Source organism: Sitodiplosis mosellana, unplaced genomic scaffold, assembly GCF_009176505.1.
Source record: "Sitodiplosis mosellana isolate CC-2019 unplaced genomic scaffold, AAFC_SMos_1.0 Smas_scaffold_6191, whole genome shotgun sequence".
NCBI classification, from domain to species: Eukaryota; Metazoa; Arthropoda; class Insecta; order Diptera; family Cecidomyiidae; genus Sitodiplosis; species Sitodiplosis mosellana.
Window position 1 is genome coordinate 3,170,572 of NW_022601432.1, and position 13,298 is coordinate 3,183,869.

A 13,298-nucleotide genomic window follows, 5' to 3' on the forward strand; every position below is an offset into this window, starting at 1 on the left:
GAAAAATTAAAAACAAAAATTGCTCTGTTTGTTTCCTGTTTTTTTTTATTCATTTAGAAAGAATAACTCCATTCTCATTTATTGGATAATTTTTAGCTTCATTCGATGGTATAACGTACGGATAAATTTATTCAAATCGACAAATATGTTAGGTTATGTGCAAACGTCAATGGCACAACAACGCATATATCAATCGAAATCGTACATATTTGACATTTCGTCGGTAAAATGCTTTAAATTCTGAATTGAAAGATCCGAAAATACCTTCACAAAAACGCAAATTATTCTTTTACTCTGGATAGCTGCATTGATAATTAAAAATATATTTTACATTGATAAATTGAATACGCTTTTTAAAAAAAATGGTTTTCTATTTTGTAAGCAACGTTGTGTCGCCTCCATTCACAATTTTTATGGGAGCGGAAAAACATGAAAGTGCGTTTTAAAGTGTGATTTTTGAATTTATTCTTGATATTTCATTTAAATTTTCTCTTCAAATAAATTCACAGATGAAGACTTAATCAAATGGGGTTGGCCCGAAGACGTTTGGTTCCACGTAGATAAAGTATCTTCCGCTCACGTTTATTTGAGGCTTCAGCCGGTTAGTAAGAAAAGCATGCAATGAATGCCATTCGTTCATTATAAACTAAGAATGTTCCTTATTTGAAATGGAAAATAGAAAATTATCTTATTGAAAATTGCGCATTGGGTTATAGGGCCAAACGATCGATGACATTCCATCTGCTGTGATCGAAGATGCCGCTCAGCTCGTCAAAGCAAATAGTATCAATGGCAATAAAATGAATAATATCGATGTGGTGTACACAATGTGGGAGAATTTGAAGAAAACGCCGGCGATGGAAGTTGGACAGGTGTCGTTTCATCGTGACAAAGATGTGCGTAAGATTCGAGTCGAAAAGCGAATTAATGAAATTGTGAATCGATTGAATAAAACGAAAACAGAAGAGCATCCAGGTAGATTATTTGAATTGTGATAAGCTTTAGTTTAAGACGTTTGGATCATACCTTGGAAAAAAAAACTAGTCAATTGCTCCTTGAGTGTTTTGGGCTAACGAAATTTCTGACATCTTTTGATTGCAGATTTCCGAGCTGAACGTGAAAAACGAGACGCGGCGGAGCGTGAGGACAAGAAGAAAATTTTACGTGAGCAAAGAGAAAAGGCTAAAGAAGAGGAGCGCAAACGAAAAGAAGAATCTGAACTGCGAAGCTACTCCAGTCTGCAAGCAAATGAAAAAATGCAATCAAACTATGACGACGGCAATGATTCGGATGATTTTATGTAATGGCATTTGAAAACGAAAAAAAAAAACAATAAAAATAATTTCTTTTGAAAATCAATTTAAGAAATTTTTTTTCGTTTGAATCAATCAATTTAGCGACTGATGTGAAATAAAGTGAAAATCCGTTGGTTATTGTTTCTATCAAAAATTCAATATTTTATTTCGACAAAGATTGTTAAATGGCCGAACAGATTGCTGTGTGCATTGATATTGGGATTGTGTTTTTGTGTGTGAGCATTTCCAATTGGATTGGTTTAGATTTTGTTGAATGCAGCAATATCAACGGATTGAACGTAGTCTTCAAAGGCTTCGATTTTCTCTTGGAGTTCATCGGTTGAGACTTTGTCATCTTCGATGACGCACATAATTTGCAATTTATTGATACCATAGCCGACTGGCACCAATTTTGATGCACCCCAAATAAGACCTTCCATTTCGACGGTACGGACATTTTCTTCCATTTTTTTCATGTCGGTTTCATCGTCCCATGGTTTGACGTCCAACAAAACGGAACTCTTTGCGATGAGGGCTGGTTTTTTGGATTTTTTGGCGGCATAGGCAGACACACGCTCTTCACGGATACGTGCGGCCTCTTCATCTTCTTCGTCTGAGCCAAACAAATCGACGTCATCGTCGTCATCGGCAGCAGCAGCAGCTTGTGTGGTTGGTTTGGCGCCGGCAACTTGTGGCACAGCTTGTCCACCCCAAGCGTTACGTTCTTGAGCTGAGAACGATGCAATATGACGATACCATCTTTGAACATGTGGCACATTACCGGCAGGAGCTTTACCTAAAGCATCAAACACCGACAAATCAGCCTTTGATGGAGCGTATCTGGAAAAAAAATAAACACCATCAATCAGTTTGGATTTGCACTTCAATTTAAAAGTTAACCTCTAAATTATGATGCAGCTCAACTCACCCGCTGATATAACTGTTTTCGGCCAAGAAATTGTTAAGTTCTTCAAGACCTTTTGGTGTTTTTACATCTCCGAATGCCATTTTTGTTTGAAGAAAATTGGTTTGGTGTTTCAAACGCAAAAAACAATGAATTACAATGATTTTTCAATCGAAATACGCAAGTTTCAACTAAACTGTAACGTTTCACCACGTTGCCAACAGAGAAAGAGACCGACAAAGAGTGACGATCGAAACGACAGCTAGCTGTTATGTGCGGTTCACAGTGTCGAATTGCCATCGTCGTGTTAAATTCTCCGTTGTCAAATGGTGTGTGAGTACGTGTCTATTTGGCGAAAAATCGGTTGACATTCACAATGAATGACAGAAATAGCATGTGATTTTGGTATATTTCCAGATTTTCTCGTTGTCATACTCAATTCTCAGCATTTTCGCTGCATATTTGTCGAAAAATGGGAAAATGTTTTCATGGTGAACGAGTCGTTAGGTTTGGCGAAATTTTCGCATTACCAACCTAAGCATCGGGCAGAATAGTGAAAGTCAACTGTGTTCGTCTGCACACACATATGCATACCATACATAGATACGGTTCGTTACTGATACTCTATACGGACAGTATTGCCACCACACGACCGTGCACAGTGGTGGAGAGAGCGGGCGAGAGAGTGAGAGCAAAAAAAAGCATTGGAAAACCTCTTTTAGTAGTGCAACTGCTCAGAAGAAAATAAAACTCAACCAAACATTCGAACGAGCTGTAACTGTGAGCGCGAGCAAGACAACTGCACATTATACAAGCAAGACAAAATAAACAAGCAGCAGCTGAAATACATGGATACACCATAAACACACACACATACATACACCGACATACACAACCACATGCACACACACACAAACGCCAGAATAATAATAAGAAAAGGAATAAAAAACCAATTTTGAGTAAGCAGCACAGGTTGACAACAAAAGACATTTTTATTTTGCAGGTTGTGCGAAAACAGGGACACGAATAAAAACTAAAAAAATTAATCCATAAATAATTTATAAATAATAAAACGTGCAACCAAAATAAAATAACAAACAGTGAAACAACAAAACGATACGAAAAGCAAGAAAACTATCAAACACTCAAAACTTCCAATACCGAAACGTCGAAGAAGAAGAAGAGAAAAAAAAACGTAAAATATTTTGACCACACGCGAAACACAAAAATTTTGAATTCAAGAGAAGGAAAAAAAAGATTTTTTTTCTTTGGATTAAAATACAAAAATTGTTTGGAAAACCGAAACGCACAAAAAGTTTACGGAAAATTGGCAATAATCAGCAACATTCAGCAGTAACAGTAAGCAGCCAAGCAACCGAAGAAGAAAAAATCGGAAGAAAATATTTCAGTTGTGTTCTTTTCCTTTTCGATTTTCCCTGAGTACGTGTTCTGCTCGGTGCATGTGTATGTGTGTGTGCATACATGTTGTGCAAATGTGAAATAGAATTTTAATACTCAACAAATACGAAAAACTGTTGTGTTATTATATTTTATTTTTATTTTATTCTTTTGGCAAAAGAAAAATGTAATTACTCCGGTATGCATAGCTGATTTTCGTCCTAAAAATCATAGAAAAATTGTGTGGCTAAAACATTGTGTCATTTTCATTCGGCTCGTGTGCATATTGCCATTTCTTAAAGGAGGGAAAAAGATGGCATTGAATGCCATGAAGAACAACACAGAAAAATTTGTATATCAGTGAAATGAAGTAGTTCCAGATCGAATGGTCTTGGTCAAATAACGAGAAAAAAATATTGGAAAAAAAAAGAACGGAGCTCTCTTCATTTGGTTCACATCATTTTTTTTTTTTTTGCAATGCTCACTTGTTCGATCACAATTATACAAAGCCAATGTTTTTAAATGAATTGGAAACTGATACCGATTATTGTGATCTAAATTGTTTCTACAATCGAGCAAGCCTGTTAAAGCGCTAATGACAGTCAAAACAAAGTGTATAACGACAGGATAATGTCTACAAATGCATAAAATAGAAATATCGTTGAAAATTGTGCAACAAATAAGAAATCTATCGACAAAGTTTTAGTTTCTTCGTTGTTTTTTTTTTTCGTATCTCACATACACTACTCTGTGTCTATCCCGTTCAAAGTGGCTATTTTTTTTTGTGTGTGCCCACGACCGTATCCCAAGGGTAATGATAGACAAAGTTTAAAATTAGAAGCATGCATTCGAAATCGATATCAAAAAGAGTGTAGTTCAATTAAGACATGATATGATTTTCTTTCTCTCTTTCTCTCTCTCTCTCTCTCTCCCTCTCTCCCTCTTCATCACTCTCTGTTGGGTTGTTAATTTGCAACATTATAGCTTTTAGAAAGGACGAAATCGTATATCTGAAAGGAGAAAAGACAGAAGAAGAAGAAGCAGTAGCAAAAAATAAGAAGAAGAGGAAGAACGGAAACACTGTTGAAACAATATTATAAACGGCGACAGCATCCACATCATCATCATCAACAACAAAATACATACACAGCATGAAGAGACGAAATGCCGAATTCGGGAAGCTGAGAAGGCCCATGAAACGTAATAAAATTGCGGAAGGAATGTACGGAAGGTACGATTCATATTATCCTAGTTCATCCATATATGATCTATCTATCCATCTGAGTACACGGATACATCATGTATATGTATGTTGTATGTGTACACGGTGTCGACACACACACACACACACTTACGGAAAGAGTGAGAAAAACGATGAATATATGTCGGTTTGCTAAAGGCTACAACTGCTTGTGTTTGCAAATGTGTGTGTGTGTGCGCGCTTGAGCGTGTGTGTGTATCGAGATAAAGCGAAATGTGTCTGCGTCTCGGTGCGCGGGTGAATCCAAACCGTGTGTAGTTATGCAGTATGGAGGATACATATGTGTGTACATTTGTATCCAGATTTCCATTTTGCACGGCTAAAAAGGATGAAGGGCAATATGATTATGGTTTAATGTCGAATTCCTCCCTCGATTAGTCCAATGTTTTTGGCAGTGATTTCATTATTTTTCTCCTTCTTCTTCGAATGAACGGAAGAATGAAATCACAACCATATTTTCGTTCTGCACGTCGAATACAATTATTGTTTTTATCGCCGATATGACCGGTATCATTGTGCCCGAACCACTATCACCATTAAAATGCTTTCAGTATATTTTGCACATCGATAAAAATTAATTGATTCATTTGTTTTTTTTTCCCCATTTCGTTTCGTTTCTCGTTCTTTTTCTTCTAGCAATACATTTTTGTACGTGAAATATTTGATATTATGGGCCATTGTGATCACAGCTGACTTCATGTTAGATTTCCGATTTGAATTTTTATGGCCATTTTGGTTACTTTTACGATCTGTTTACGACTCATTCAAATATAAAGGACTAGTAAGTATAAGTGACCTCGATCGAGACCGGCTTACACGCATATCACTTACATTTCATTCGATTTGGAATTCCGATTCGAACGACACCATCAATAATTGTTTGGTTTTGTTCATTTTTTTTTCTCGCAGGCATTTACAATACTCTTCGTATGCATTGCTATCACATCAGATTTAGTATGTCTGTTTTTTATACCAGTTAGTTGGCTCTTTTTCTTGGCAAGCACATACGTGTGGGTGCAATATGTTTGGCATGCTGGTAAGCATCAGATCAATGAACCACCATTTCCCATATTGATGCATTTTTAATTGACGCATTCCGATTAATCGCAAAACAAAAAATGTGTCCCATTCTTTTCCACCATAAGCAGCCGATAAAGGATTCTGTTTGCCAACCATATTATTGTGGGCATTGTTTTTGTACTTGGAAGGAGCCATCCGATGGCGAGACGACAAATCCATTCCACATGTAGATTTGTGCCGGCCATTTGCAGCACATTGGTAATTATTCCGATTCTTTCATTTCATTTTTTTGTTGTTGTTTCGTTTCGCTTCAACACAACATTTTAAATGAGTTTTTCATTTCGTCTCGGTCGAAACAATAGCATTGGATATCCCGTAGTTACATTAGGGTTTGGAGTAAAGAGCTATGTTGGCTATCGAATACGGCATCGGAAGCAACGCGAGGTGGCGAAAGAGAATGAATTTTATATGCAACTGCTACAGTTTGCATTGCCAAATGATGAGCTACTTCATGCACAAATGAAACAAGCGCCCGAAATGCTGCACTCGGACAAATTGGGCGATATCGATCTTCCGGTTTCATCAGCGATCATAGCACAACGAATCCAGCAACAACAACTACTGATGATGTCCAGTTCACATGCGTCTTCATCCAGCAACTGTATGTTTTTGTGTTTTATTATTCATTTGTTTTTCTCTTTAATTTCCAAGTCAAATGATTTTCCATGGTTTTCTAACAATGTGTCCAAGACGTTTAGAAACAGTATCGCAACGGACAGTTATCGCATAAATATCGCGCGATAATTTTCTACTAGCGATAACTGCCTTATGCGATAGTGTTTTTATGCGTTGTCCAGTTTTTTACGATGATTTTGAATTTTTCTACAATATTTGACACATACAATTTCTGATTTTTTTTTTTTGATTTCTGTTTCAGCAGCTACATCGTCAGTGGTGAATGCGAATGCAAATAGCACATCAACCTCATCATCATCATCATCATCATCATCGTCATCATCATCATCGTCATCGTCATCATCACTAAACTTTAATCACAACAACAATCACAACATTAGAAGGTATGATAAAAATGTGTACAGACTAAGGTCTTTGGTCAAATATGTGCTAATGTGCGGTTTAAATTTGTTACAGTAATGGTCACAGTAATCACAAAGTCAATGGTCATACCATGAATGGATTCTCATCGTCCGTATCTGTAACGTCCTCTCAACCTTCAGCAACAGGTACGTAGAAGAAGATGAATTCATTCATCTGCATTCATATCGCATGCGATGTCTGATTTCAATGCACATATTCGTCGTATTCTGAATTGAAAAATTTGTTCGGTTCCAATTTGCAGGCACATCAACAGGTACGACGTCAACATCGACCATACATTTTAGTCATAACAACAGTAGTAGCAACAATAACAATATGAACAGCAGTAACTTGAATTTAACGGCGACGCACAATGGCTTTGGTCTAAATCATAATTCGATGAATCAAACGCATCAGAATCACTTTAATTCCACCAACAGCGGCAGCACCAGCGGCGGTGCTGTCACATCATCATCGGTGCTGACATATCGAAGTAATCGACGCAGCATGGATCGAAGTGACAATAAAACTAGTGATACAAATTCTCCGTCATCATCATCACCAGCAGCAGCAGCATCATCATCTTCAATAAGAAGCACATTGTCATGTAATGACCCGATACAGGAGGGTATCTCGCAATCACGTTCATATTTCATTATGTGTTTGCGAATCATTTACAAAACGTTCATCATGTTTATCAATAATGGATTCAATAAGCGGCGACCGGCCAATTTGAATAATAATCCAAACGGCCGATTGCCCGAATCGTTGTTCAGCCGAATTCTGTCCATACTAAGGTACAGAGTGATCGGCGTTGACATGAACAATTACAGTCATAATGACAGTGGCACCGAACAGGCTAGCTATATTGAGCGCATTGACGATGAACATATGGAAAACAGTGATCTACCGGCTAATACAACTGCAAACACAAAATTGACTACATCATTTACACCATCTGCTCCAGTGGCTGTTGAATTGCCAACAGGTAATGGAATAAAAAGGTGTTTTTTTTGCTTTCAATTTAAAATCAACTAAAGCATATTTCACTTCCAGCATCGAACTCCGGCTACTCAAGTGTACAGCAGCAACCAATTGATATGGAGAAATCGGTGTGCAAACAAAACGGAAATACTGAAGCCGACACTCAGATCAATAGTGTGGAAAGTAATGGCACAAATAACATCACAGCGGAAACGACCGAACGAAACCGTGGCCGACGAAATCGCGGAAAACAAAAGGATTCACAGCAGCAGCAGCAACAACAGCAACAGCACACAACACAAATCAACAAAGACAATCACAGCCATGTAAATGTGGTCCGAAATTCATCGCCACTATCACAGCAAATCGAACATTGTGAATCATGCGGCCGTCTCGAGGTTGAACTCAAGAAAGTGCGCAGTGAAGTTAGCCATCTCAAGCAAATCGAAAATGAACTGCGACAAAAGTGTGATCAAAACTCAACGGCAAAGTCATGTTTGCAGGCCAAACAGAAAGAGAACGATGAATTGGAGAAAAAGTAAGTGCGATCGGAGTTTTTGCTGCGATTTGTTTTGTGGCAAGAACTTAAGCTCATCTTGTTAACATTTTTTATTTTCAGATTACAAGAGCTTACGAGTTCGCGGCAAGCGGATCGTCAAACGATGCAGCAAACTGATCGCAAGTTAATCGATGAACGACGTCAACGGCAATCTCTAGAGGCACAGCTGAACAATGAACGAAAGCAACGCAAATTGGCCGAAGAGAAACTCTCACGGTACGTCTATTAAGATGGGTGTGTTGAGTTCAATGGATGAATTGATTTAATTTTTCGAATTTTTCCATCTTCCAACAGGGTTGATTGTAGCGAAAACTGTAAATTACGCAAACAGATGCTAGAGAACGAATGCAAGCAACTGCGACGTGATATTTCATCGATCGAGGAACTGAAGAAATCGGCCGAACAACAAAGCAGAAACTATGAACAAGAAGTACGATTTATTTACCCTTTTTTTTGGTTCAGTAGGACATCTCAGTTATATTCGGTTTCCTTATAAGGCCGGTTACCTTAAAATTTAATGAAAATGTGTTGTGTATTAAAATTTTAGCTGCGAAAATTCGAGGCGGAGCTGAGATCACGTGAAACCCGCGAAAGTACTGAAGTCCTAATGTCAGCCCTACAAGCAATGCAAGATAAAAACACCACACTGGAAAAAAATCTGTCGGCAGAGACACGAGTTAAGCTGGACTTATTCTCGGCTCTAGGCGAAGCGAAGCGACAACTGGAAATTCGTGACAGTAAGTGGCACTCTTTTTCGGTGCTATAGTTGAGTATTTTTTGCATCAATTTTTCTAATGCCATTTTACCCTTACCCGCATAGGTGTTATTCGGCAAAAGGACAAAGAAGTGGTAGATTTGAAGTCAAAGATAGCGCAACTGTACGCGGTGATGCCATCAGTGCCAAATGAATCGTATTTACCACAATGTACGTCGACAAGCAGTACGATATTACGTTTGAGTGATACGAGCCCAGCACCGCAATTATCACATTCGGAATCCATGTACGGTTCGAAAAATGATGTGGCATAGAGAGAAAACTGAAACATTTACGGTAGAGCACACATTTTTACCATAAAGTCTCTCCCTCCGCCCCCAATCGTCCCAGACCTCTTCCTCCAATCCTCTCCCGCTCCGGTCATCACAACTGAATGAATCTCACCGAGATAACGTTTTGACTCGTCAATTTTGTTCCATTCAGAGATCTTAGTGATAAGCTAGTTGTTTTCTTCGTCGCGAGTCGTTAAACGTTCATCTCTTTATACAAAAAAAAAACTGAATTCATTTTCTTGCTGTTTTAATTTAACAATTACATCATATTTTCTTTTGCTCTCGTTGTTGAAAATATCAGTAAAACTGAAAAGAAGGAAAAGAAAGTAAGAAAAAACTATTGAATCGAAATGGTCGACATACGATTATTTTAGCGTTGCATCTCAGTTGCTAAATAATCGACATTGAGAATATCTTCCATTGAATTCCTACCCACACATACAAGAAACAAATTTTTCTGAAAATAAAATTTCAAAATTCGCTTCAATGCGCACTCTCTATTAGTTTACAGAGACAAAAAAAAATTATTATATTATTATCGAGTTGGAGAAATGTTCCACCGATTGCGAGCAACCAAATGGGCTGATACTGAAACAAAAAATCACACATAATCCACATTTCAATGAACAAAGTTCAATTTGAGCATATATAGATCTGTTTTTCTCTCTTGGTTGCGTGGAAATATGAATATGAACAAAAGAATTCGTTTAAAAGATTTATCGTGTGTATGCGTGTGCAAAAGTTGCGCATTTAGCGCAAATTAGCGAGATATAATCCATTTTATTTTGTTTCGCATGAATTTCATGATATTAACAATTTCTCGATTAAGAAAAGTCAAAGGCGACATTTTCAGAAGAAAAAACACAAACCAAACTTTCAAAATGAACAAGAATAAACAAAAGAGAAAGAGGAAATAATAACAAAAACAACAACAACAACAACAACACACATACATTGACTGATTTTTACACTTTTTTGTATATTTTACAACTGTGAATTTGAAAACAAAAAACAACAAAATAATAGTTTAATTTTGATTTAGATTCGTTTTATGCTATTAATTCTTTCTTTTTTCTCTCTCTCTCTCTCTCTCTCTCTCTCTCTCGTCTTATTGCGCTCCCCTTCCTCTTTGTTCTTCGTTAATTTATTATTTATAATCGTATTAAATTATAATATCTCGGACTTAATTTTTTTGTTGTTGAGATAGATGATGATCAATGAACTAACTGTGCTATTTTTATATGATTTTCAAATGATAATGACCGAAAAAGAAAACATGAAAGTGAAGTTGAACTGATGTACGAAAATCTGGATATAAAGAAAAAAAAAAGAAGGAAATTTCAAGCATTCGAATTAAATTGCATGTACTGTAAATATATTGTGACCGAATCGCTGTTGATAAACATGTAATATTTAAAATGGTAACATAATGAGAAGAAGAAAAAAAAGAACATGGTGAAAAGAAAAGAGCAACACATTTTTTTTCATTTGTGATTTAAAAAAAGAAAAAGGCAAACAGATAAAAGAAATATGATTACGTTTACTATTGCTTCGATATGGGGATAATAGTATTAAGGAAGTCGAAGCTTATCACCGACCCATGTTCACTGCATTGGTCATCTGTTGGAGACCGAGCCAAGACATTGTATACCCCATTTGCAAGTCCATTACGATATATTCAATCGATAGAGAGAAAATGTTCATTTTCAATTCTGAATGAAACCGACATACGACAAACATTTGAAGCAAAAAAAAAAATGTATAAATAGATAACAAACAAAAAATCTACTTGGAAATACAATACTCAATATTCTTAATAATTCTTTAATCAAAAATGATGAGAATAATAAAAAAAAAACAACAACAAAAAATCGTTTGCAATTATTTTCGAATATTTATAGGTTGTAAATGGGAAATTTGCAAGTGCATACAGCTGCAAGTGGAAATTTGGTTAAACATCTGCCGTCAGAAGTGGATTCAGGTTCGTTTAATTTCTACTAGAAATTTTCTATTTTGAAGACTTGAATAAAAGATAGGTACCTACTGATGACCTCTTCAATTCTCTGATGGCTGAGTTGGGTCAGTCTGTCGTCGGAAAATTCATTTTTTTGTTTCTTTGTTTAAAATGTTATAAACCAACAAAAAATTTAGATTAAATTTTTTGAGTGATTGTATTAGGTAAAAAATCGGCATAAATGAATAATAACTATAGTTTTTTCCACTTAATTTACGGTATTATTCAAAAAAAATTCTCCCAAAAAATGAATACAAAAAATAAAACAGTCAATAGCAACACAAATGGATTTTCAATAGTTTAATTTGAAAAAAAAAGAAGTTAATTTTCAGGTGTTGAATTAATTCAGTTAAAGACATATTTTATTATACATTAGTTGTTATTAGAATTGAGTCTGCTTCTTGAAAGTGTGTTTGGATTTAATTTAGTTCGTTCCAATGTGACAAAAATTTCCCGTTGATCTATAAGAAAGTGTGGCTTCCACTCGGTGCCACAGCTAATTGGATTAGCGACTGTAAAACCTACGACGATTCACCAATTCAAAATTCGTCAAATAATCGATTACAAAATAAATGCTCATAAAAGCGTCTGGAAGAAACACAATTTCTCTCAATGATGGTAATGCTTTGAAAACTTCTACATCTCTCTTGATAAAGTTCATGAAGTGATTCTTAAACGTTTATTTTTCTATTGTCGGATTTTCTTTGATAAAATCGGAAAAAGATTCACTGTACCACACAGTTAGTGGCTAGAGTGAATTCTCTGAGATGTTGAAATTTAAAATTAGTAGAATACTTAACAATTGACACTTCGAGACTAAAAGTTTCCGTTGTTTCATTTGAAATGTTTCGCCATAAAGTTGTATACTGGTTTAGATGCTATCATAGAGAGATTACAAATTATCTAAGCCATGAGCATTGAACGTTGCTCCCATCAAATATTTTCAGATCCGAGTGGTTGAAAGTGAGTTTGTTCATTATTGACGGTTGATCGCCAACATTTTGATGTCTTAATTTCAAAGTCAGGGGTGAACCACTACTGAATTTCGAGTTTTTTTTTGGATTTGAAGTATTTGACCGATGACTGTATTTGTAAATGATTTTTTCTAGCCTCTCATTCAGCTTTACTGCAATAGCTTCTAATACAGTCTAGTTTTATGGTGCAATTTTTTCAAATGAAACATTGGAAACTTTAAATCTCGAAGTGTCAATGGTTAAGTATTCTACTAATTAGTTTTACTCTGTTTGAGTAGTTTGGTAATTTGAGAGCAATCGATCATAAATAAATGAACCAAAAGGACAGTCGGCTTCTAACGGTTGCTTTGTTAAGTTGGGAAAATTCGAAATATTTCAGTTAAAATCAGAATCATTGGTTTAGTGCCAAAATAGTTCAAGTTTTTGTTAGTAACCGTAATTTCTTTAACCGAATTAATAATTTTTATTTTCAAAATACGAATAAGGTGTGTATTTGTTCTGATGTTTGATGATTCAATTGTGTCGAAAATTATGTACAAATAATAGTAAAAATTTCAATAAAAATCCTATTTTGTATTTTAGTTGATCGAAATGGAAGGTAAAAATGCAGGTGGAAAACGACGAAGCATAAAAATGTATTATCAACCCAAATGTATCAAAACCAACGGATTTGCTACAAAAATATATAAACAAACGGCAATTAACGATCTACTTCAAGAGTGCCTCGAGCATATATTTACATTT

At 35.9% G+C, this 13,298-nt stretch overlaps 3 protein-coding genes across 21 annotated transcripts; 2 read left to right on the forward strand and 1 right to left on the reverse strand.

Annotated features, from left to right (window-relative positions):
• Nucleotides 1-193: 193 nt before the first annotated feature.
• On the forward strand, nucleotides 194-1,368 carry LOC129576948 (coiled-coil domain-containing protein 25). The gene is made up of 4 exons (XM_055463152.1): nucleotides 194-435; nucleotides 510-601; nucleotides 717-975; nucleotides 1,102-1,368. The coding sequence occupies exons 1-4, from the start codon at nucleotides 363-365 to the stop codon at nucleotides 1,302-1,304; spliced, it is 627 nt and encodes a 208-aa protein (XP_055319127.1). The 5' UTR covers nucleotides 194-362; the 3' UTR covers nucleotides 1,305-1,368.
• Nucleotides 1,369-1,430: 62 nt separating this feature from the next.
• Nucleotides 1,431-2,450, reverse strand: LOC129576947 (probable elongation factor 1-beta). Its single transcript, XM_055463151.1, has 2 exons — nucleotides 2,224-2,450; nucleotides 1,431-2,135 (listed from the first exon to the last, which is right to left on the reverse strand). The coding sequence occupies exons 1-2, from the start codon at nucleotides 2,301-2,303 to the stop codon at nucleotides 1,556-1,558; spliced, it is 660 nt and encodes a 219-aa protein (XP_055319126.1). The 5' UTR covers nucleotides 2,304-2,450; the 3' UTR covers nucleotides 1,431-1,555.
• Nucleotides 2,451-2,782: 332 nt separating this feature from the next.
• Nucleotides 2,783-11,033, forward strand: LOC129576946 (macoilin-2). Of its 19 annotated transcripts, none has more exons than XM_055463149.1 (15): nucleotides 2,783-2,979; nucleotides 3,779-4,408; nucleotides 4,582-4,828; nucleotides 5,495-5,639; nucleotides 5,768-5,894; nucleotides 6,007-6,136; nucleotides 6,241-6,539; nucleotides 6,819-6,957; nucleotides 7,031-7,122; nucleotides 7,239-7,964; nucleotides 8,033-8,498; nucleotides 8,580-8,735; nucleotides 8,814-8,949; nucleotides 9,067-9,256; nucleotides 9,340-11,033. In XM_055463149.1, the coding sequence occupies exons 3-15, from the start codon at nucleotides 4,749-4,751 to the stop codon at nucleotides 9,546-9,548; spliced, it is 2,895 nt and encodes a 964-aa protein (XP_055319124.1). In that variant the 5' UTR covers nucleotides 2,783-2,979; nucleotides 3,779-4,408; nucleotides 4,582-4,748; the 3' UTR covers nucleotides 9,549-11,033. The 19 variants fall into 19 exon arrangements, with proteins under 19 accessions (XP_055319124.1, XP_055319117.1, XP_055319118.1 ...); XM_055463142.1 differs by having other exon boundaries at nucleotides 2,810-2,979; nucleotides 6,816-6,957; XM_055463143.1 differs by having other exon boundaries at nucleotides 2,826-3,013; nucleotides 6,816-6,957.
• The last annotated feature ends 2,265 nt before the right edge of the window (nucleotides 11,034-13,298 follow it).